General features: G+C 36.7%; 2 protein-coding genes across 3 annotated transcripts; both read left to right on the top strand.

Moving 5' to 3' along the window:
• Positions 1 to 7,289: 7,289 nt before the first annotated feature.
• LOC142356445 (uncharacterized) lies at positions 7,290 to 8,060 on the top strand. Its single transcript, XM_075408358.1, has one exon. The coding sequence runs from the start codon at positions 7,290 to 7,292 to the stop codon at positions 8,058 to 8,060; it is 771 nt and encodes a 256-aa protein (XP_075264473.1).
• Positions 8,061 to 10,209: 2,149 nt separating this feature from the next.
• LOC142356446 (uncharacterized) lies at positions 10,210 to 22,704 on the top strand. 2 transcript variants are annotated; one of them, XM_075408359.1, is made up of 5 exons: positions 12,950 to 13,087; positions 14,326 to 14,531; positions 15,012 to 15,031; positions 18,904 to 19,023; positions 22,461 to 22,704. In XM_075408359.1, exons 2-5 carry the CDS (start codon positions 14,486 to 14,488, stop codon positions 22,623 to 22,625), a joined length of 351 nt encoding a protein of 116 aa, XP_075264474.1. In that variant the 5' UTR covers positions 12,950 to 13,087; positions 14,326 to 14,485; the 3' UTR covers positions 22,626 to 22,704. The 2 variants fall into 2 exon arrangements, with proteins under 2 accessions (XP_075264475.1, XP_075264474.1); XM_075408360.1 differs by lacking the exons at positions 12,950 to 13,087; positions 14,326 to 14,531 and adding an exon at positions 10,210 to 10,237.
• Positions 22,705 to 25,808: the final 3,104 nt, after the last annotated feature.

Genomic DNA, 25,808 nt, shown 5'->3' with positions numbered 1-25,808 from the left:
AAGCAATATAATTTTGTACGCTTCCTGCATTTTTTGAACTCAGATAGCAAAATCTTGATCAATACTTATGTCAACATAGCTTCTACAAAGCTCGGAGTTTTCTTTTAATTTGTCCCCTGTCTCAGCAGTTACAGTTGAAGTCCCTTTTTCTCTGGTTACAGATGTTACCAATTAGATGAAGGAAGTTTTTATTTCCAAAGGTCACAGTAGTCACCAACTGTCACAGTAGAAAAACTGGTTTCAGACGTCACCTTAAAAGATGATGAAGATTGATGATTAAAGACATTTTCATATGTTACCTTCACAGGAAAGATTCTTCAGTTTGGTGTTCAAAACAGCAAAAATAAAACAAACAGTTCAAGAGAAAAGATCTCACAACAAAAAAAGTTTCTTTGCAAGCTACCTAATTTGTGTTCAGTAGCTCGTGTTGCCTGAACGAATCGCCTTTTTCCTAATTACGAATTAACTGAAGTTTTTTTTCTATTCCTTGCTCAGACACACTTTATTAGTGTATCATTCACTTGAGGGAATAAGAAACATCTGGAGTTTAATTGTGAGTAACTAACAAAAACAAAAGTCATCGGTCTAATGTATTAATTATATAGTCATCCTAAGTTTATTGGTCAAAAATTCATAAACAAAACTAGCAACTATTTGAGTCTGTTGAAAAAAACGGTCTACGTTCACACGTTCGAGAGTTTTCCGTTGTTCTCAAACAAAAAATCATAAAGCTAGATTTAGCTTCAATAATATAGTGTAAATGATTTTGGAGGGATTTCCTTTGGGTAAAATTATCAAACAAAACACATTATTAGATCTAATTGTTGAATTTGCGTTGGGCATCTCAAACCCGTTCCTTCAAAAAAGTTGCGCCGCGAGGAAATTTTCAAACCGTTTTTACCTATCTCCAATTAAGAAAGAACTCGAAAAAGAGAAAGAGATCAAAACAGCAAGATTACAAAGAAAAACACTCAGAGCTGCCAGATCGCACTGAACATTTTTAAGATGTCAGAATTGAATTTCAAGAATCAACTGGATCTTCTGCAAACCGCAATTTGACAGAAAAAGTTTCAGAACGCTGACTCTTCTAATAAACAACATCAAAGAAACAAACGAGGAACTGAGAAAAGCCGCTGAAAAAGTTTTCCTCGAAAACCCTCATCCAAGCACAGTCTCATCAATAACAGAAAGACAGTCAAACCTTCTCTCGAAGTTATAGATCTTCAAACATGAAGTCAATAGCCTAGATCACGACGGACAATTCAGCCAGTCGTCCACACGATTACGAGATGACATTAGCGTCAGTTCGAAGTGCAGCTCACGCCTTCTTGAATCCAACAGATCATCGCCAACACGAAGCGAGAAGTCAACACAGGCGGTTCAGGACAACAATAATGAAGTTAAAGCTCTACTCCAACCTCCACCAATAGCTCCCAGGACAAAACCTTCCCTCTTTTTGCCAACAAACAGCAATACACAACCACTGTTATCAAAATTTCTGAGAACTAGTCAAACCTTCTCAGCAAAAAAGTCCAAAGCGAACCAACAACTGGATACATCCACAAATCCGTTTGCCTTTGACACAATTCAAACTGACGAACTGAATCCCAACGCATCAGGAGACATCACATTACTTCCAACAAAGCAACCAATAGACGTTTCGTTTGAAGTTGATGTAACCTCCAACAAAAAGTTTTTTGATTTTCAAAAAATTCAAACGTCAACAGCCACAATCAGAACTTTTGACACTAAACAACATAACACCAACATGCCAAATACTAAACAAAAAGCTGAACATATTTCTGGATGTAGTAAAAACAATGTTGAGCCTAACATAACTCAACAACAGAAAACATCCGCTGAGGATACGTACCCGCAGACGTGTCAATTTTGCAATAAAATTAGTATTCAGAACAAACCTTACAATCAGTTTCCTGTACCCAACAATATTGATAACATGTTAACTTTTACAACTCTCTGCCCTAGTGCCATTCAACAGGTAACAGGGCCATATGAACAACCCCACGAACCCTTTTTCATTAATTCAAGCTCAACAAACTGATCAAGAACTTTTGAAAAACCGTGAAACACAGATCGGTTTAGAAAGTTCTACTGCACAAAACCAATCGGAATTTCAAATTCTTTCCACTACAAGAGATAATATAAGTGGCAAACAAACAGTGCCAACAGTTGTCAGACCAAAAACAAAAATTCATGAACCGCGACTTGACTCAGGAGAACTTGATTTCAATGTACAAAGTCTCAAAGAGCAAGAGTGTCATATTCAAACTCAGAATGTACAGCAAACCGCCATGAGTACAGAAAAGATTCACAATTATCAGTTTTCTCTTGGTACTATGGCAGAAACTACGATTCCTTCAAAAGTTGGGAACAGTTATCGCACAGTACCGGTGTCCAATTCTCAAATGAATATTCAAATAAACCCTGGTACTTCGCAAATCACAATGACGTCAAACGAAAAGGGGAATAATATATAGGATGCAAATGGAGAGCTGTTAAACCAGCCTTTTAACATCGTGAACTCAGTCGCAACGAGGAATATTGCGCACAATACAGAAGATCAGATAGCTGGAAGTTCACAGTCTGGGCCGAATTTACACCAGCAACAGCTCCTCGGCAACCACTTTGTTCGCAATGAGATTGAGAATAACATCGAACCAACCATTTTGTACAACCGTACAGGACAAAAACAATGAATGATTGTAATTCTGCATCAGTGAACCAGTTGCTATCTCTACCAAATTCAGACAAAAAGTACACAGATCCTATACAATTGAACCACAGACCCCATGCCACAACAATTTATAACAACAGCAATAACTACCAAAATGTAATTTCCCAATCGCCTGGTCCAACAATTGCAATTTTTAATGATAACAGCAACCCAACACTTTTGCATTTTGCTCAATTACCGCAATGTCTGCCACCACCAGTTCCAGAAAACCTAGGCAAAAACTACATTGCCAACAACGTTGTAAGTATCAAGCAAGCCATCAAACTACCACCACTCTTACTGCTGCACTTCATTGGCAACCCTCTGCGATACCATGAATGGATTAACAATTTCTTTCTATGGTTCATAATACTGGTATAACTGACACACATCGGATCATGTATCTCCGAAACTCAGTGTCTTAAAAAGCAAAGCAAATCATTGAGTCGTACTCCTGTAACCCAGCGTATTATGAAACAGCCCTAAATGAACTGGAGAACCATTTTGGAGACCCAAGTGTTGTAGTGAGAGCCTTTATAAATCAACTCGAGTCATGGCACGCCACTGATTCAAATAATAAAAAATCATTTGTCGCATTCTCAAATTTTCTAAAGCGTTTAGTTCAAACATTTGAATACCTTGGCTTCCAGGCAGACCTTCAGAGTTCCACATTGCTCAAAAAAGCGAAAGAAAAAGTGCCTTACAATAATTTGTTGAAATGGACGGAACATAGGCTCACAACAACAGCTGAACCAGCTTCACTTCGTTCCTTTCAACAATTCTTAGAACTTCATGCACAAATTTACGATACCATCAATCGCCAGCAAACCTTTACGTCATTTAGACAACAACAAAACAACGTAGACTACGTCAAAGACTTTAGTGTTCCGATGGCTCACTATAAACCGTCATCACAAATAAATAACCAAAACTTTTTTGGCAAAGACAATTCTAACGCTGTTTTGCAGCCTGCAATTAAACAACAAATAACCACTTCTAATAGGGAGTGGTCATCCTCGGTAACTATCTCAAACAACGCGAAAGCTAACGGAAAACTGCAAAACAACCGACATTGCCCCCATTGCAATAATAACCATTTTTTGGCAACTTGTCCCGACTACAAAAAGCAATCACCACAAGATCGATATAAAATTGTTATCAAAAACAAATTGTGCACGAATTGTTTGAGCAATAATCACCTCAGACAAAATTGCTCTTCACAAAAGAACTGCCAGTCATTCTAATCTACACGACCCTTCAAAACAAGTGAAACGACCGCCAGCAGCATTCTCCACAGGATCAGCTCCATTTAGTCCTACACAGCAATCATCAAATGAAGTGTCCCCAAGCCAAAACAAACAACCAAGCTGTCGCTATGGACAATCTTTTGGTAAAACGAAGGAGCCAAAGACTCAGAGGAGTAACCTCGATTCTCCTTCAAATAATCAAAGCTTCTGCGTTAACAAAAAGCCGTCTCCTCCGAGACTGGCTTGAACAGCTACAGTTGATGCCGGTGTCTTTTGTCAATGGCAACAAAGCCTTTGATACGTATGTACTCATAGATCATGGCAGCCAGTTCTTATTCTTGCTTGACACCATAACAAACCTCTTAGCACTTCCTTGCGAAGCGCAAACATCTACTACACTCCAATACGTGAATACCCAGAACGAAATGCCACTCTCAAAGATAACAGCGCCAGTCATTATCACTCCATATAAATCATTGAGACAAAGCTTTGAGATATCTCGTGCATACAGCACGCCAGCAATGAACCTCACACCAGCCAACATATTTGAGTTGAATCAATTATGTGACACATATAATAATCTCCGCCACATACATTTCCCTCAGGTTGCTGGTGGCAAAATTGGAGCCCTCCTAGGTTTAAACACTTTTGCTTACACTCAGCCAATCGAAGTAATACCGGGAAACATCAATCAACCGTTTGGTGTGAAAACAAAACTGGGATGGACATTAGCTGGGGAGTATGAAACTTCTCACCACCATTCATAATCAACAATTAACCATCATTAAAAAACAACTAAACCATTCATTTATCATGTTTCAGGACAGCAGACGGAAGAACCACATTTAAGCAAATTAGTTGAGCAATTCTGGAAAATTGAAAGTGAAGGAAACCAAGAAAACAGTTCTGTTCTTTCAGATGAAGACAACGATGCCTTAAAAGTTTTTCAGAAAACTATCCGACATAACTCTGAGCGATATGAAATTGGTTTTGCTTGGAAAACGCCTTGCTTTTTCGAGAACAATTATTACTGTGCTCTTAATCAGCTGAAGTGCTTGGAGAAAAGACTAGGTAAAAATCCAACGCTGAAAGAAAAATACGATCAAACGCTTTCAACAGACTTAAATCCAGTCGAAATGACAGAACCTGAATCTGAAAAAATATGGTACCTGCCTCATCATTCTGTTCAAAATCCGAACAAACCGGGAAAAATTCGACGGATGGCAAATGCCGCTTCAAAGTATCGAGGACAGTCATTGAATAGCAACCTCCTAACATGACCAGATCTTTTGAACAGCTTAATTGGCATACTGCTACGTTTTCGTGAACATTCAGTTGCAATACTTGCAGATATTGAAAGTATGTTCATGCAAATTGCTGTCAAACAAGAAGATCAATCTGCACTTAGGTTTCTCTGGTCGAAAAACAATTTAATAATGCAATATCAGTTCACTCGCTCGATTTTTGGGGCAACTTGTTCGCCTTCAATGGCCATCTTTGTCCTAAATCAATGCGCTAAAGACAATGCAGAAAACTTTCCCGAAGCTTTTGCAGTAATAACGAAACAATTTTACATGGACGACTACGTTCATTCGCTGCCCACTATCACTGAAGCGAAAGACACTGTAATGCAAGTCAAAGAATGCCTCCAACGAGGAGGTTTCAAATTGACCGAGTCCTTATCTAATTGTCCCGAAGTGCTGGAACAAATTCCATGAGAAGACTTAGACGAGTCAAAAAAATGTCACTCGCGTATTAGGACAAAAATGGAATTTCGTTGATGATAAGTTTTTCATAAAACCATTGGAAGAGTTTCCAAAGAATGCAGCAATGTATAACCAAAGAAAACTGTTGAGTCTTGTCGCGTCGATTTTTGAGCCAATCGGTATTGCGTCACCAGTGACTATACGCTTCAAGATTGTAATGCAACAATTTTTAAAACTGGTTTTAAAATGGGACACACCGCTACCCGAGAAATTACATAAACCATTGCAAAAATTACTAAACAGCTATTTCGGATCACCCCCCATTGAACACTCGCGAGCACTCAGTTTTCTTGCAAGTTCACAGGAAATTGAACATCAATTACACGTCTTTGTCGATGCGTCTACTTGTGCTATGGCAGCAATAACTTATCTACGATTTTATGACGATACAACCAAACAAACAGAAACCAGCTTCATAATCAGTAAATGCAAAGTAACTCCTTTAAAATCGTTGAGCGTTCCAAAACTTGAGCTTGAGGCCGCAATAATTGGGATACGGCTACTGAAAACAGTTCAAAAAGAGACAACACTGAAGATACACGATACACATTTTTGGACAGACAGTCGAGTTGTTCTTGATTGGATTGTCTCTAAGAAGAAACAGAAACTGTTTGTCGCCAACAGAATCCGAGAAATACACGAATCTTCAAAATCCAATCAATGGCATTATCTACCAACAAATCAAAATCTTGCATACCATTGAACACGTGGCCTAGAACCAGAAGAATTATGTTCTAAATGGTTACAGGCTCCTGATTTCCTAAAGAAACATTACTCCGACTGGAACTCCGCACACAAAATAGTTTCTGTTCACACAATGAGTACATCAAACCGAATGAACCAGTCATTGACCCAACCCGTTTTCGATCTTGGACAAAACTGCTGTTAACACTCTCAACTATTTACAACCTGCTCTTCAGAATTAAAAAAGAACGAAATAACAAAGAGCTGTACTCTGCAGACGACATCAACCAAGCACACAGTCACTTAATTCGAATTTCACAGAAAAGTTTTCCATTCAGCTATTCACTCGTTAAGAAGAGGACGTAAACTAGACTCTAAATGCAAGATTCGATCCCTAAATCCGTACTTACACAAAAGCGGAATACTTAGATCAAAAGGCCGACAACAATTTGCTCCTGAATAGTTACAATTAGCTAAATTTCCAATAATTCGTCATGCCAAAGACTCAATAACACGCCTGTATCTTGAACGTGCGCATCGAATTTGTATACACCAAGGTACCGCGGCCATCAAAGCTTTTGTTCAACAGAGATACGTCGTTATCGGCCTCAGGAAAACATTGTTAAGCATCCGATTTCGATGTTTTTTGTGCCGCCGTTTTGATGCCCAAAATATCCAGCCGTTAATGGCGCCACTACCAGTGTGCAGGTTTCCTGATACTCTCTCGCAAGTCCCATTTGCTAATACAGGAATTGATTTCTTCGGACCTTTCTATATCGAAGACACCAAAGACAAACTCACCAAGTACAACGGCCTCATTTTCACATGCATGGTCACACGTGCCGCACATCTTGAGTCATGCCTGATTTAAACACGGACACTTTTCTCAACGCCCTCCGACGTTTTGCATCACGAAGATGTCAACCAAAACTTAATCTGAGTGACAACGGCAAAACATTTGTCAGGGCAAACGAAGAATTGAAGCGATGCGTCCGTAGTCTCGACAATAAACGCATTGCCTCTGAACTTGTTATAAAGAACACAGTTTGGAATTTTAACCCACCATACGGACCCTATTTTGGTGGTGCGTGGGAACGGTTGATCCAAAATGCTAAACGGATCATTTTGATCATTCTAGGGAGCAAGAGGCTTACATCAGATGTCTTCCACACCATCATGGTTGAGACCGAAAGCATGCTGAATTCTCGACCACTTACACATGTGGCTGACGTACCAGACAATGAAGAACCCATCACCCTAAACCATTTTCTGGTGCAGAGACCTTACAATTCACTGCCACCAGGAGACTTTTCGTCAACCATTCCAGCATCCTTCAAGTCGTGGAAGAACGTGCAGCAGCTTATGAACAACTTCTGGAGACGCCTAGTTAAAGAGTACCTTCCAACTTTAACGAAGCGAAGCAAATTGTCCCAACAGGGTGATTCGTTGAAGGTCAATGACCTGGTGTGGATCCTCAAAGACCTCACTCCCCGTGGGATATGGCCTCTGGGACGAATTGTCGAAACGTCGCCTGGAAAAGATGGATCTGTACGCGTTGTCAAGGTAAAAACGGCTTACGAGACGTACGTCCGCCCCGTTGCCGGTCTTGCACGTGTTTTGGCTGAGTGATCTAATGATTCTGAGGCAAGAAGATCTGATCAGAGATAATTTGGCTTCAGAATGACACCCGTCGTGTCAAAATAACCCCCTAATTACCTCCATACTGATGTAAGAGTAGGGGGGTAATTGTCCATGTGGGGTAAAACAATGTAAGATTGGGGGTAATGGGGAGAATTTTTAGATTTTACCCCCCAAAAAGAAGTAAGATTAGGGGGTGGGGGGGTGGGGGGGGGGGTACTTTTGGGGTGCTAAAACGATGTAAGATAAGGGGATAATGGGGAGTAGATTGACATAGATGGGCCGTCGAATTAGGCAAGCATTGATGGTTTAGAGGCTGAGGAGAACCGGCTGAGTGTACAGAAGTTATGAGCTCAAGACTTTCAATCTGCGAGTATGGGGGGCAAAAGCATTGTAAGATTAGGGTTGTCAAGGGGATAATTTCCCCTCCCCCTACTCTTGCATCATTTCATCCCCAAAGTTAGCCCCCACTCTTGCATTATTTTATCCCCAAAATTAAACCCCTACTCTTGCTCCACTTTACCCCCAAAATTAGCCTCCATTGCAATGCAAAAAGATAAGGATTTTGACAAGGAATTGGCTAAAATTTCTCCCAATTACCCCCTGATCTTACATGTTTTGGGGTAAAAATTTGACAGTGGCAAGATAAAAAAACTGGAGATAAAAAAACTGAACCAATCAAAAGCAACTCTTCAGCGTGATCAAACTGACAATGTCAAAACTTGACTTGACATTAGTTCAATTTGTGAAAAGTCTGTGCAGTAAAATATCATTCAAGTAAAACTATTCCTGGGCAAGTATAACAGAACATAGTTTGTTGCAAAAAAGCAACGATACCGTTATTGATAAGAATTTTCTGTATTTAGTTGTAATGGGCAAAACTAATTGGTTGTAAAGTGAGGCCTCCATATCCATGCGAAGCATAGTATTTACAATCTGCGAAGTGATTCTCAGAAAAAAATTATGAAAATCTATTTTTTCCTAAGCCTCCATTGCTTCAAGTAGAAAATCCTATTCTTCGAGCTGAGAGTTTGTTTCAAAACTTGAATGTGTTGTGTACCCCGTAGGCAAAACCAAGTTACATGGCACAAGCCATTTCTTTGTATTTGATTATGTAAAAACATGGCACATGCGTTTGGAGGGTGCAAACCAATAATATGCACCCACTAAACATTTTGTATGGCGGGTCTGAGAGGTAGTTTTGTTGATGCATATTGTCAAGGACCGCAAACAACAGTGGTTTCTTCGCTGTTCTTTGGAACCTTCAGCATCAGTTTTCTCTTTGCTCCAGACGAACTTATTTTACCAAGCCTCGAAAATTTGTTTGATAATTTTACTAAAAATATGGAATTAGGTACTGCAGAACAATACTAAAAAACTTAAGTTAAGGTAACTTAGGGTATTTTCACCTTAACAAGGTTAAGGTAAACTTTTAACCTTTACTCAAGTTAAGGTAAACGTTACCTTAACTATACCTTAACTACAGTTTACTTTAACTCCGTTGAGGTAAATTTACCTTAAGTTTATTCACTGTTTGCCTCCCATCCACTTACAGATTGGAAGTTGTTATATATCACATTACTATGAGAAAAATAGCGCGTGCGCCTCGGGGGTGTAAAAGTTATAAGCCCAATAAGCTTAGGGGTGGAAAAGATCCAAAATCCGCTCATATTGACAGAATAGTTCCAAAATCCTTTCGCATTGAGTGGGGCGAGAGATGTGGGTATTAACGGAACAGATGTTAAATTTTTGTCAAGGCTATCATGAGCTTGTACTCGACTGATAAGTTCCGATAGACGCTTTGGATCTTTTCCGTTTGTGCCCCCCAGCTTAGTGGGTGCATTTTATTTGCAACCCCCAGACGCATGTGCCATATTTTTACATAATACATGATTTTACATGATGTAATGACACGTGCTCTGTAACTGGGGGTGCATAGCGTACTGGGGGGGGGGGCACAAACGGAAAAGATCCGCCGCTCTTTTCAGCGGAGCAGAAGAAACGTTGAGTCGAATGGACATTTGTTTATTACGTAAACACGTGACTTCTGCATTCTCATCATTCGTGACTTTTTGGCAAACGATTGACGGAGATTGACGAAACGGAGTCGAAACGAGTTTATGCCGAGTGAAATTTGGATCTCCCATATATGGCAACAGCAACAATCTGTACAATTGTTTCCTGGAAGTTGGCACTATGAATGTGCGAAGTTCTTTAACTGTTCGTATGACCCCCAACCCCCCCCCCCCCCTTAATGGAAGATAATCGGAAACTTGTAAACAAAAACTAACCCGCTCCTGATATGATTATTTTTTTTGGGGGGAGGGAGGAGGGGGAGGGGTGTCACTTTTTGGCTTTAGTCACGCACGAACATACATTCTCTTGCTGAGAAAGTTTCCACCTTTCCAAATAAAGTCTTTAAGCGTACAAAGAATAATGCCACCTTCAATTTGGCTTCTTTAATTTATTGCGACAATTTAATTTGGAGGTTACTGGTTAAATTGAGCTAGTGCAAACTTTTAAACGAGAATTTGTACTGAAATAGTGTACCTCAACAAGGCAAACAGTTCCAGATTTCTTAGAGAGAGATAGAAACTACAAATATCCAGGATTGGCTGTTGAAACCAATGGAAAAGATGTCTGGCTAGCTGCTCTATGAATAGCAGAACAAGTGTTACAATCAGACGAAAGAGTAACGGAATTTACCTTCAAAGATTTACATCATCATACTGCTCAAATAATTTCACAGATGGAGCCAGGTTTCAAATGTTAGGTGACCTTCCTAGGCTCTCGTGAGATACAACCAGATTACTACATCTCTGATCCAAGAAATCTAATAATGGGTGAATGGAGAATAGCAGCTACAAAATCTTCCTATCCATCCGAGAAAAGGGACAAAAAAGCATTCGATCTGTTTCTTTTTCCCGGGTTGAAATAATTTCAGCTCTCGCAAAGGACAACCCATCTAAATGGAAAGAGATCTTTTAGCACAGATGTAGTCCTTGACTTTTGAAAAGGAATCTTTTCCGTTTGTGTCCCCCCGTACGCTATGCACCCCCCCCCCCGGTTTAGCACTAGAAAGCATAGGATTGGGAGTTTGTTGCGTTTCAGCAATGTTCTTTTTTGAGGAGAAAATTATCGAATCAAACGCATTAAGGTTAGTTTAATATTAATTTATTAATAATATTAATTTTGGTTCTTGTGTAGTCGGAGAGGAACAGCATTAGGGGACTTCGGCCTGTTCTTAGCCGCCCTTTTTCTTATTACTCCGCATATTTCAGACTCTTCTTTTTATGAGCAGAATTGCTCTTTTTGGTGAATATGACCACCTTTTTGCGTCTGAAACTTTCACGTGGTACCATCATTGAGGCCAACATTGAGGCTATGGTCAACCTGAAGCTATGGTTAAGTAAGAGCTCATCCTCACACAGAGAGATTCGCGGAGGCAGGGGATTGAACTCTCAATCATTGCCGTGTGAACCACACACCTTCCCTCTTGGCTATCACGTGTTATAAATATTATCAACTATTATCAGAGTTTATTAGGTTCATCGACGTCAATCATTCCAGCACTTTTCATGTGAATCTGAAACATGTGGAACAAAAACAACCACTTGAAAATTAAGTAGAACAAAATAGGGATTAAATTAGGGGTTGTTTGACCCTAAATTTATAGTGGACATTTGCATTCGTTTCTAAGTGAATCTCACTTAATACGGATCTATTCTGTTTCGCAAACCCCCACCCCCCGTTTAGTGAACATAAATCTTTTATGACCCCCAGCAGGCGAACGTGCTTACATAGTAACGTGCTATATAACAAGATATAATTAATTGCTCGGATCTATTCTGTTTCGCCCCCCCCCCCCCCCCCAGTGTTTTTTATGACCCCCACCCATAGTAAGGGCCAAATAGCAGTCAGTTATGCAAATGGTTATAAAGCGGGAGGTCAATGGTTCGAATCCCTGTGGGGTCAAATGTTTGAGCAGCAAAATTTGCTTAGGGTCAAGCAATTCGTAAATTGGGCTTTCTTTAAATAAACTAATAAAATAAACACAAATCCTGCATTTTTCTCGTAATTGAATTTCTTTTGTATTCTTTTCTGATTATATTTTGTTTGAATTTGCTCTTCAAAGTCTCTTTTCTAATGGCATGCAGGTTTATTCCACTTGCAAACAAACGTTTGCATAAATTAGCCGCTACTCCGATTTGATGTGTATTTTGATTCTGAAAGAAAAGTATGGTTTCGATAGTTCACTCTGATTGATATATTATTGATTAAGTCGGTCTTTTGTCTGCTGTATAAGGTTGTTTGGAGTTCTGCTGGTTCTGCTGGACGAATTATGTTTTAAAAAAGACGATTTGGGTCGCCCCATTATAGCCCCCAACTTAGTGATCAGGTAAACTATACCCCCAATCATGGTAAATAAACTATAATGGGGGCCATAATTTCATTGGGGACTATAATGAGGAACACGCGACTTAAATCTTATCAAGTCAAAATTTTTTGGCAGAATCTTGACTTGATAAAATTTAATGCTCTTCTCACAGGTGCTGTTTTTTTACATAGTAACGTGCTACATAACAACATATAATTTGTAACTGGGGCGTGAAAAACACTGGGGGTCAAAAACAGAATTGATCCGTTAATTATTTTATCAAAAACAAACAACCAAAAACCTGCACATATTGGTTGGCCACAGGCAGTGCCCTTCAACAAACAATATTTTGGGCATTCGATGATTTTCCATTTTTGAAAACTATGTTTTTTTTTCATTATTTGAAGATAATTTGATCTAAGTGATAAAACTTGCCGGTTTTGTTTGACAAATACTCAGCAAACTACATCTGCGCTTTGTTTTTGCTCGAAATGGAATTGCTTCTGCATCGATGAACTGTAAAACATCCCAATTCCTGTTACTTGCAACGGTTTCAGTGAAGACGTTGACATGAAAAATTGAATAAAAAGACGGTGAAATTGCTCTTCGAGGAACATGATTCACAACTTACCCTGATTTTGTGAGACCACTTTAAGCATATTGTTTTCCTGCACAAAGAAATAGGTCCAAAAGTTTCTAAGAGAGTTAAGAATTTTCTACTAATTTGGTATTAGATACATGCTTATTTCAAAAAAGAGCCAAATTTATTTCATTTCTGTCATCGCGATGGTTTATATTAGCCGTAACCAAAATTATTGTATCCAAACAGGACTCAATCTATTCTGTTTCGACACCCCAGCTTATTAGCCATCAAACTCTTATGTCCATACTCTGATATGCTATTTTTTCACACAGAAGCGTTCAATATAACAAGGAATAAGATTTATTTAGGAGCATAAAACACATCGAGGGCTGAAACAGAATACATCCAGACTTTTGTTTGTTAAAATCGATTTGATTTTTGCCAAATTTGCATCCCAGTGGTGAGTTAATTGCTCTTATCGTAGCATTTCAACAACTTTTGATAAAGGTAATATAACGTTGGTGGCTTCAAAAGTTATTTTTACCTTTAAAAAACGAAACCACTAATTTTGATTTTTAACATTGTACTAAATTTGTATATAACATTTTAAACTTGTAATATTTAACCCCTGGGTTATATTTTCAATTTACTTGTTTTAAAAAAAATCTGTCTCCTTTTTTATAAACACATATAACATAAGCGTTTTTAGCGTTTAAAGAGTTTGTTTCTTTTCATGCGGTCGTTGATGGCGAATAGTTATTGATTTCAAATAGCCAGTTTCTTTGTGTGCCCATTGAGGTATATAACCGGGTTCTGCTGTTTTTTGTTTCGGTAAATGATCAATATCACAATAAAATCAAACATTCAATTTCTATTGACAGGTATGAAATTGAATTATGATCTCAGAAAACTGAAACGAGGTGAATTAGAAGTTCTTCTTTTTTTACAAACCAAGTAAATAGATTGGTTACTTTTATACAGCAAGATCAGACGCAGTTTTTGGGTCTGTCCCACTATAGTTCCCCTCCACGGAATCTGAGCCTTCTCCAATTATGGTATGTTTAACCATTATTTTGGGTCTATACGTTATTTGGTCATTAAGACGGAGGACTATAATATGTAGACCCCATTTTTCGAAATAAATTTGTCAAGAAAGATGGTTTCGGCAAGCACCTTGAAAGTATTTCCAAAAAACTACTTCCTATAAGGCAGATAAATAGGTCATTCACAACAAATCTAGTGCTGATAAAGGGCTTGAAAACCCTCAAAAAGAGACAGATCTTTCGTTGCTACAGTTCGCATAGCGTTTTTCCCCATTTCCATCTGTTCACAAGAAGCAACTCTCAACTATCTTTACTTATCGTATATGTTCTCCTCACATGCAGTGGATTAATAAGTGTTGTTGAGGGCACAAACAACAGTTACTTTTTCCAACCTTACGAGGAGATAGCTCGGATGCCTGGACGCAATGACGAAGTCCTCAATGAACAACTCACTTTCGGCATTTATTCTGTTCCCTCCAACCCCTCCAACTCAGTAACCCACCATCATACGTTCTGGAGGTCTTTCCTTAGGCGTATAATTTATAAATGTTTATCCCCCTCTCCCCCGTTACTATAAATATATCGTTATAGTGTAGCTAAAATTTCGTGCTGGGGGGGGGGGGCTCTGTTTGCAGAAAATTATAAATAACAATAATGAAATTTTCCAAATGCATATCTAATAGTCAACCTAAATGTTATAAGTAAATCATTTAAAATCCCCAAACACATCAATGCAAATATACGGGCGGGAGGGGGGTTATCCGTTGATACGTTATATGCCCAGTAAACTTTAGGGGAGGGGGTAACACTCTACACTAGTACCAATTCTGATATGCTCATTTCTTGATGAAAGGGCATATTTCAATAAGTTTGAAAGGATTAAGGAGAGAATTTGGGGTTTGCGACTGGGTGGGGGGACAGAATAAATCCTTGTTCAGATTCCAGCGCATGCATGAATGTAAGTATATCATAATCTAAATTCAAGGCAAACAGTTTAAATGTGGAAAATTAATTGTTCTGACCCCCACTTTAGTGGGGAGGGAGGAACTATAAACTCAAATGGATTTTTTTTCTGTTCAGACAGTTTTGGCCGAGCGATATATTCATCGTACATAGTTGTGAGTTGTATCATTAGAAAGCACATATATCCTAGAACATGGAATTAAAAAGATTTTTTCGAATTTCGTTTTTTAAAGGGAGTTATCAAAGTTTAAAGTTTTGTGAATACTCGACAGTTTTTATACACGTTTTCGGAAATTTATGCTAAAGTTTAGCACAATTTTGCTAATATAATTTAAAATAAGGTAACATTTTTAACGGCAGAGTGTTGTTGTTAGGGTCAGAGATAGAAGATCAATACTGAAATCGTTGATTAGAGTTTCTTTGGCTAAAACTTTGATAGAGTTTTCGAAATTCAGACTTTTTAAATCAAAAATTGCACAAAAAATGCTTCTTTGGTCTACCTTATTTAAGATTGCCGAAAGTGGAGACCGAATACAAAATCTATTTAAACTCCAAACGAGAGCTAGTTGAGACTCGACGCCCTATGAAAGTGTTCTGGAATTAAATTTTTGCCATTTTTTGCAAATCTAACTCCAACTCAAAAATTATACAAAAGGCATCATTGTTTCTTTTAATATTTGAAGTATTTCACTCAAAAAATGTTCTTATTCGCAAATATTTGGAACAATTGAGTGGTTCGATGTAGTTGAAGAAAAATAAGGGATAGGTTTGATATTATCATGGATCCTTACAATCAGGAATTTTTTATTTTTCCTTCTGTCTTTGCCTTTTTTTCAAAATAATTCGCTTTCTTGTTTTTTAATTACAATTACTGACGAAAATTTTATTCCTGGCTACATTAATGACAGCTTCCATGTACGTAGAAATGAGGTCGAATGTAACTATAGCTTGTTTTCAGACAACCTAATAGTTTTTAAGGCTTTGAAGAAAAGTTTTAGTAAACTTTACCTGAATTTTTTTGTTTTGCCTTCAATTGTTATTATTTTTGAAGTCTGACAACTAAGTCTAACCATTCAAAAAAACCAAAACGGTTTTTTCGGCAGGTGTAAAAGAATCTGTTTCATGCAATTGGTTATTGCCTAATTTCTCTCATGTCATTGAGTGTATTTGTTTAAAAAAAATGTCAGAGATTTTTTGAACTTGTCAGTTTTTTTTATATCATTTCTGTTAACTTTCGGCTTAATCTCAGTAAATACAGGTCAATTTTTCTTTCTAAAAAAAACAAATAGTTTTGTGGCGGATTATTATAAAAGAACGGTCTCCTGGTTTTGGTACTATGAGTTTTCTTACAAAATTTTGTGATTGTTGTGCTTAATTTACCATTTTTGCTATTGCTATTGGTTCATTTGTTAACTGTCACATTACGTAACAGTCTAAATTAAAAAAATGTAACAAATTTTGAAACTGGACATAAATATTTTCTACATAAATTATAGTTTTCAGCACTGCGACACCGTTCTTTTGCAGTATTTGATAGATTTTTAACTTTTTGCCCCGTTTTTGTTGTTAATTTTCGCTGTTGTATGCCAAATATTGGGTAATTAAAGGTCTCAGTAGCCAACTATGGATACATAAGGGAACTCAAAAACAGATATCGGTTTATAGCTATTAGTTTTATTCATTTTACCATTTTGTATCATTTTCTTAACTTATCCCCAGTTTTGAGAAATCACTTAAATATTCTGTTCAACCAAACAATAATTTTTCTGTCAGTTACACGTTTTGACTGATGTCTTCAGGGCTTAAAAAATTTTGTGAAAATTAGAATATTTCAATTTGTGTGGTTCTTTTTGCTGCTGACAATTGTTTTAAAAAGAGACTACTTTATGATTTTCAAAGCAGGCACAAATGAAGATTAAATTTTCTTGCGGTTAATATTTTATAAATTTAATGGCTTCAAAACTGCGGTTTTGTAAAGTTATTCGTGATTTTTTTTTAGTTCTGCTTCTATTAGATGTTATTTTAAAGACATAAAGCTTAGTCTCATTAATAACAGGCACAATTAGTTTTTGAACAGGTTGCAAGATAAACTTTTTTTCGAAAGCTTATGTTGGCTTTAAATTTTGAAATTATTTGTTTTTTTTTCAAAAAAGACAATGGGTTTCTTGAGTTTTGCCAATCTGTTAACTTGTAGCTTAGCATCTCTAAAGACAAGCCACATCAGATTCCTTATCTATTGAGCTAAAAATTTCAACTGGTCTTTGTTCTTGATAAAACCAGTTTTCTGAAAATTTTCTTGATTTGTGCATATTCGCCCATTTTTGTAGGTTTCTGTTTTCTTTTTTTAGTATCACAATAGTAGGTGGTCCTCTGGTCATAAAAAAACGCAATAGAAAATTTTTATTCGCTAGTGAACAGCTTAATGTTTAATTGGTTGGGACCTCGTTTTCGTGCAAATTTTTTCGTGCAATTCTTTTGCCTGCATTTGTCTTTTTTTTGTAGTCTTATGACATATGCTGAATAATGACCGGTCTCCATTGCTCTTTATGGAGGTATAAAAAGAACCTGTCTATGGTTCCATTTGATGCATAATGTTTCTAATCAGTTTGACATTGATTTTTAAAAGCAGCGTTTTATTAAACTTTGCCCCTTTTGCTCATTTCTTGTCGACTTGTTATCAACGTCGCATTGAGGAAAACTCCCATGTTTTTTCTAATGATGTACAGGTAACCATCTTTAGTATGTTTTATCTGATGGCATTTTGATTTGTTTATTAATGGTTTTTAAGAAATGGACAACGAGTTGTGGTCGTAATTAATATTTGTAATTATTTGAATTTTATCGCCTTCTTTTCTGGTAGTCATATTATGATAGTCACAGGTCTCATTGGCCCTCAAAAGTAGATTGTTTTATTCATTTAGTAGTTTATTGAACGATATGTTGATATGTTAATTTTCTTTATCTCTTCTTCATTTGGTAGACAATTAAGTGAAAAATGTAGATGAGCGGGTCGGTACTTAATGTGGGAACGCACATTACCGAGCCTCCTTGTCAAATTATGGACTTCAATTAGGTCTGCCTTTGCGTGATAATCCCAGCGAAAAGCATTCAGTGCTTCAATCTGTAATCGATCATCATAATCTTCTTCTCAGCTGGCATTTTCTACTATTTGGATATTTTCCCTTTGTGCCCCCCCCCGAGCTTTGTGGGTGCATATTATTTGCAACCCAAGCGCGTGTGCCTTATTGTTACATAATCGTTAACTATGTAATGACACGTGCTCTGTAACGGGGGTGGGGTGCTGTTTTTGGCGACGATGTCAACTTTGTATTGCCTCCGAAAATTTGACAAGGTACTACCATCAGTGCAGTCATGATTAGTCTGGTTGCTGCCGAACTTGATCAATTCCCGGGGTTGACCACCAAAAACAAATCTTGGCAACCATATACCTGACCCTACGAAATTTCAAACTCATTCACAATTTTCCTATGATTTTTGAGTCAAGCTGTTAATGTAAATTTCAAACTCGCGTCAGTTGTTCGTACAGATTGATCGAATATTGATGTTTTGAGGAATTCGGTAGAATGTTTAGAAGAATCTATGTTCGGTTCTGAGAGTTTCATATCAAGTCACACAGGCCGCTGAGGCATGGCTAATTGCACTAGTTAGTTTTTCTGCTAAATTGTTTTCCTGTTAGTTTCAATTGATAACAGAGTAACATTATTAACATTAGAATAAAAATAGAGTATATTTGGGTTGTTTTATCACATTCGGTATATTGACACCGTGAAATAATTCGGTTGAAATGATCGGGGGTTAAACAAATAGGGTTAAAAATCCAGACACCGTCTTTTTGTGCGTTGATAGGCGGATCCGAGGGCTGCAATGGAGTGTCTGGATTGGGATAAAAAGACAAAACAGGAGCTGAGAAAGATGGATCAAAGTGGGACTCTACCCACGGAGGGAATCAACTGCTACTTTGAACAGGTTTGTTCCGAGTGCTTTCCGGGCTTACCAAACTATCGTACCATAAAAGTTACCATATATGGTACCTTAGTTACCATAGAACGGGCCATATAGGGCCCATCCAAGCCATTAAAAAACCGTTTATGTTCATGTTATGGTTAATAAGGAAGCATATATGATCCCTTTTAATGAAATTCATTTAATTCATTAATTCGGCCTTTTTTGCATTTCACTATAGAAGAAAATTTTGATATTTAATTGCTTAAATCATTAAACCACTTGTATTATCCCTATTCAATCTTTGTCGAAAATTTCGAAGAATTATTGTTGGGTTTTTTAATCAGAAGAATTCGAATTATAATAATTTTCCCAATAATCATCAACTGAGTACATTGAATTTGAATAGCTCCGAAAAGGCTCTCAAAAAGGCTAAATACGTCCTTCGTTAAACATCCGTTCAGTATAATTTTAATCGATGTTAAATCTGTTATTATTTGTTTTATTTTTGTATCGCACTGAAAACAATTTTATTATTATTATTATTATTCCGAGCTGACAAAAACCAAAAAAAGACTATCGTTATTTTGTCATACCGTAAACCGCAGTTCAACTGTGTCTGTCACGTTTTTTGCTACCCAAATGTTCTGCTCAATTTCTTAGCACAAATTGGTGTTGCTTTTGTTTCAAAACTATACACAAGAGGATTTTAAAGAATAAATAAAACTCAATATTACCCAACGTTTCCTTGGATTTTTCCCAATTGGCGCTAAGAACATCATTGGAAATCTTTGATCGACAAACGGTCCTTTTCTTCAAACTTAGCTACTTTCAAGAAACATATCTCCTGTTGTACTTTTTGTTTGTCACAGATAATTGCTTAGCTTCAGGACCAAAGATGGTCAAAGTTGAAACTTACGTATTACCGAGAGACAGGTATAAAATGACCGACACAAGGTACCAGCCCGTTCGGTTCATACCATTTTTTTAACAAAAATATACTTTGAGTTTTTAGTTGATAGAAATTTTCACAAATTTAATCAAGTTTTATTCAAAGGTTTTGTCTCTGCACTCTTATAGGAGGAATAGACATAACCTTCAAAGGTATGCAATTAGTAAGTTGTTTCGCCATCAGAAAACAGAATAATCCAAGCAGTTATAAAAGAAGGCTTAATTCTACTGGATAATAATATACAGCTCTTATTTCTCGCAATTTTTATCATAATACTTCCGATTTTTTAAAACAATGGATGTTTTTTTTCTCGTATCTCATTTTTTCATCACATATGATATGTTGGGTTGTACAAAAAACAGCTGACGCCCGCGCCAAGCTGAAGATCATGAAAATTTTTTTCTCAATTTTGAGAAAAAACTTTTTTTGTCAAAAAACTCTTAGCTACAATTCAAACAAACTGCAGCAGACTAGCAGGCTAAAATTGCTTTTTTTCTCAGCAGAAAATTTAAATTGATTGCACAAAAAACTTCTTAACATTGTTCCTCTTGAAAGCATTTTTCCTGCCATTTAGGGGAACCTCAAATTTTTTCTGCTAAATTGGTTTATGCTGATTCCATCCGTTTATCCGTCTTTTTATGCTATTGTTTTTGCCGTGTTTTATAACTGACCTTAATCTCTGTTTTTTTGGTCAAAAGTTCATTGCCAGTTTTTTTTCGTGCATGATTTTGTTGCTAAGGTAAAAGGCTTTGTAATGTCTTCTACTGTTGTTGGAAACCTATGCAAGTTAGTGTCTTAAAGCTCGAAAACCCATGATAAAACTTATTCAATTCTAGCTATCTCATTCTAAGTGCAAAAATTGATCAAATAATATTGCATCAAAAAATTACTCAATATCTCAGCAAAAAAAACATCAATGAGCGCTGATGTGAACAAATGTAGCGGTAAATGTGTGAACAGTTTCGGGGTTTAACTTTTCCTGTAAAACGCAGATTCTTATACAAAACTTTTTGACATGATTTAATGGTTTTGAGATATAGATAAAACTTTAAGATGATTCGCGAGCAAAGACCCTGTTAGAACTTTCAACAGATAATTTCGCTCAGAAATTGATCATTTTTGTTGTGCTATATATGTCACGGTTACATATCCCAAAACTCGCTTTAGTTTCTTCTCTCATTCAAACGCAATAAAAAAATGTTTATTGCATCTATAAATTTGTTCCAACAAAAATTTGGAACAAAAGTTATCGAAATTATGGATACTTTTTAAAGACCAAATACAAACAGATCTAACGTAAACATCTTTTAGAAATTTATTCTTGTAGCAGTGATTGGAACAAAAATTTGGAACAAAAGTTATCGAAATTATGGATACTTTTATAAAGACCAAATACAAACAGATCTAACATAAACATCTTTTAGAAATTTATTCTTGTAGCAAAGATCGGAACAATTGACCAAGAAAAGAACTTGACTGTAAAATAATTGACGTAATCACACAAATGTTTTTGAGTTTTTTTGCTTTCAGAAACCATTGGATTCCTGAAAAGAATTAATTTGAGGTGTAAATGCGATATTGAATCACAGATTTCTAGCCCATGTTTTTTAATGACCAAGGTCGCCAATTCGTTATGCTTTCGAACAACGGATTTGTCAAGGGTGTTAGCCTTGCCACACTTTTACTTGAGTTCTCCTAAGATATGGCAAAAAAGACATAGAATCAGTTGATTGAAAAGAAACAGACTTAACAATGCTATAGTACAATTACTATCACCATACATGATTGCCATTTTTCGTCTGACCATTTTAACTTTTCTTCCTAAAAAGCGGGATAACCAGGTAAAGTAAGTGTATGAGCAGCTCTTTTAGAGCCTTAAACCTTGCTAGTCTCTTAAGTATGTGATTCACCAAAACTGTTTTGAGCAGACATTTTATGGGGTGAAGGGCGGTTCTTAATCGTAGAAGTTAGACCCAACTCCCCCCCCCCCCCCCCAACACTCCTCGTCCTCCATCCGCTACCTGATGAACTGGACCCCCCCCCCACTCGTCCAGCTGTACCAACCTCTCGCCGGTTGGTTTGAGAAGCAGTTCGCGCGACGTCAGTCGTTTCTTTTTATTAATATTTCCTGAATATGTAAATGTTAACCTTGTTTTTAAAGAAAGATCTCAGCTTTTCAAGAAGTGACAGAACAACTGCAAACCATGCAATATACTAATCAAGTGCCGCTTATTCATAGATTTTTATCATCATTTTAATATCAGCTTATTCACCCTCTGATCTTTTTGTCAGAACATGGCAAGACCTATATAAGCTATTAACGTGAATTTAACTGTTGTTTTTTATCGTTTATTCATTTAACTTCAGCACATGAAACAGTACTAAACGATTGAGCCACAAACAAGCGAAAAAATTGAATTTTCAATTTCGATTAGAAAAATCGAAAGTAGCAAAGTTAAGAAAATATGCACTATAGTGTTTTCTTGGTAATTGATTGTTTACATTCCAGATGCAGGAATCAAAGAAGTGTCTGGACAAATGCGAGAAAGGAGGATCGAACGCAGACTGGAAATGCTCATGTCGATTTTTCACACCCAGCACAGCTCTTACAATTGTTTCTGGATATTGCACACTAAAGTGGAATTCACTTCTTTCCCAACCCAAATTTGCCTGACATTTGATTGTTTTGCATATTTTAAAAATTTCAGAATATCAGAAGATTGGGGTCTTTTCCATTAAAGAACCCCCCCCCTCCCCAGCTTAGTTATCATATAACGTATAGACACCCATGCTAACTATACCATAAATGGGTATAAAATTCGCGTGGGGGCACAATAATGGGAAAGAACCCTTTTCTTTTGTGACTTCTCAACAGGAGTGCAATTTTGTTTCCGCGTCATTTTGATTCTACTTTGGATTGACATTGTCTTCGAAGAATATCGACGTTGTCCGGAATATTAGCCGACGTGAGAATTAGCCGAAAAAGTTGCAAGCAAGAAAAGTTAGAACTAATTGCTGAAATAATTTCTGTAAGGACTTGACATGAATCATCGGAACCGAACGAAATATCACGACCAAACATGTTGTTATTCTTACAATAGCACTTGTGCATTCTCAAATCTGATTGGTTAATTGCTCCTTTTCGGCTAATTTTCCTTTCGGCTAATATTCACGACACAAATCTGACCATCTATGAGTGGTAATTTGCGCCTTTACAATGGTATATAAAAATAATTACGGCTAGAAACACCTCTTAATAGACTATACAATACATTACCAGTGTAAAAACCGCATTAATTTGACCAAACAGATTACGCACGTGAAAAAAATTGGTCATGAGGGGAAAGGGATTTTTCCAGGTCAGTGACCGGGGCTACCATCCGGGTTTCCTAAAACACATCGGGCTTAAAATATGAGGAAACAAATTTGCATTCTCATTATGAATTTTAAATTGATTTAATCCGCCTATTGGTTTATTTTCTTTTGCGACGAAGTTAACGAAGTTTAGCGAATGGCTAGAGCTCTAAATACGTGACAAATGATTTTTGTCATAAACAAAAAGATAAACAAGATTTGAAGATGTGAAAGTTAACTTTATCGCAATTGAAGAGAGCAATAAATGATTGTGCCAGAACCGCAATATATTTGATAACAATCAACCAATTCATGATGCTTAAAACTGATGTGCAAAGATAAAACTTTGAAGATGATTCTCTATCTGAATTTTCTTTCAACAGCAGAATTAGTAATTCACTCTTCATAGTTTCAATTTACAAATTTGTCACCAAATTTTTCTCAAAGTACAGTGCAACAAATGCGCTATAGAATGATTAATTACATGGTACTTTTTTAGCTCCTGACATTTTGAAGAGTTTGAGTCGTGGTCAACTTCTCAAATTATCCAGACCATAGTGTTTAAAATTTTTGACAAATTTTGTCTAATGAAGGTCAAGCACAGTTGAAATATCCCTTGTTCATATAAAAACCTATAATTGTCCACAATTTTGAGGTATTTTTTATTGCTAATGCCAATTTTTGTCAGACATTTTACATTTGCCCCAAGTAAATTTTGCAACGCTCACAAAAATGATTGTCGTCATTTTTTCAAAGCATGTTAAACAAGATAATTTAAATTGTCATCCCAGTTAAATAATAAAAGCACAATAAGAAAAACGTTTGTCTGCAAAATCGATTAAAATTCAGTAGACAGAATAATTTTTGAATAACTTTATAAGCTAATTTCAATTTCGATCTCGAAAAAGTTTCTCAATATATGCTTTACTTACTACGTTCAACAGAAGATACCCAATGTTACCTAAAAGCTACGCACACCTGGAGAACATCTAAAAAATGCCACAAACATCAAATAACACATTTTCAATTCAAATCAGTTCTCTAGTATCTAGGAACGGGTCTTTAGGTTTTAAGTTTTTAAATATCTACTAGACCGTCTGCACAGTTTTCACACAAGTTTCTAAAACTTTTGAGCCAAATTCTCCAAAGTGCTTCAAATAGTAATTGTTGCTACAAAATTGCCCATAAAATATAAATTGAACTCAGATCGAGACTAATAGGTGAAAATTCCAGTACTTCCTGCAATTTTTTTGACAGAAATGACGACAATGTTTAATTTTCGCACAGGAGCATCATCTTGGGTTATCAATACCCACATTTCTATTCAGATTTTTGAAATTACCAAACAAATTAGAACTTTAAGTTTGTTTGGACATCTAACAAACAGGTGTCGCCCATCTGATTGTATTGTACCCCAAAATACAAATTATTGCGTGTCAGAACTCCATTTTGTCGAAGAACTCGCATAAATCTCTGGAGATGTCTTGAGCGTGTTCTTTATTGGTATCGTTTGTACGCATGCTAAGTACCTCGATTATAAGCTTGATTTATTTTTCAGCCACAAATATTGTTCACTCCCAAACTCAACAAGGTGGTAAACAGCAAAACAGCAGCACAAAAATTTTATTGTGAAAGCGAAAGCAAAGATCAAGAATGAGAATTCGTCTCTTTAAAATTTCACAACGTTTTAAGAAAAAGTAACGCTTAAAGATCACAAATTTTAATGTGCCTAGTTTTTTGGTATTATAGTGCATTACTCAAAAATTGACTTGAACAATGACGTTCGTGCTTTTTTTTCACTCTTTTCTTTGTTTCAATTTTGTCCGGAATACTAAATCAGTAGTTACCAAAAGTTAAATCAAACATTAACAGAATCCTGGTAGATTATTTAAGATTGAAATCAAGTTTGAATGCGACTAAATAACTTTTTGCAGCGTATTCAAAGGGCCCAGAGTAAAATTGTAAGTAAATATCGATCCGACACAAAATCAAGACATGGGATCATTTCAGTACTGAATAATTTTTTGAAAAGCCGGCGGTTTTCAAATATTTTAAGTGCCGATTTAAAGAGGGGCCAGGACAGAGAAAAGAAAAGCGTTTCTTTCCATTTCAAGTGTTTTAGTAGCGAAAGCAGAGCAGCGCAAAACTGCTACTCCTACGTTCACTGGTGGCAATTACAATTCAAAATTAAAGCAAGATCTTGCTCCTCATTTAAGAGATCAACTCAACTTGCCAGAAACCAAAAACACATTGCTTCTGTACCGCAGTTCTTTCATATCGAAACTAACATTTTTGGCAATTTAAAACATGATCTCGCTTTCCAAAAATTAGCAATTTCAATTACTATCTGGGAAGAAACACTTTGTCATTATCCAAAACAGTCCCACAGATCCTACTCAAACGGATATTTCTTTTTTAAAAAAAGGTTAGGGATTACATCTGCCATTAGACTTGATATTAGGGACTCAAATCAAACAATTTGGCTATCAGTCAGGGTACAACT

This window comes from Convolutriloba macropyga, unplaced genomic scaffold (genome assembly GCF_964194025.1).
Source record: "Convolutriloba macropyga unplaced genomic scaffold, txConMacr16.3 SCAFFOLD_2151, whole genome shotgun sequence".
In the NCBI taxonomy this organism is placed as follows: domain Eukaryota; kingdom Metazoa; phylum Xenacoelomorpha; order Acoela; family Convolutidae; genus Convolutriloba; species Convolutriloba macropyga.
Note: the sequence above shows the minus strand (reverse complement) of the source record. Positions and strands in the feature narration are given on the sequence as shown.

Coding starts and splice junctions, on each gene's coding strand:
- LOC142356446 (XM_075408359.1), top strand. CDS start 14,486: ATGCCTGGACGCAATGACGAAGTCCTCAATGAACAACTCACTTTCG. Junction 14,532..15,011: donor CAATGAACAACTCACTTTCG/GCATTTATTCTG, acceptor ATCCTTGTTCAG/ATTCCAGCGCATGCATGAAT. Junction 15,032..18,903: donor ATTCCAGCGCATGCATGAAT/GTAAGTATATCA, acceptor GTGCGTTGATAG/GCGGATCCGAGGGCTGCAAT.
- LOC142356445 (XM_075408358.1), top strand. CDS start 7,290: ATGCCTGATTTAAACACGGACACTTTTCTCAACGCCCTCCGACGTTTT.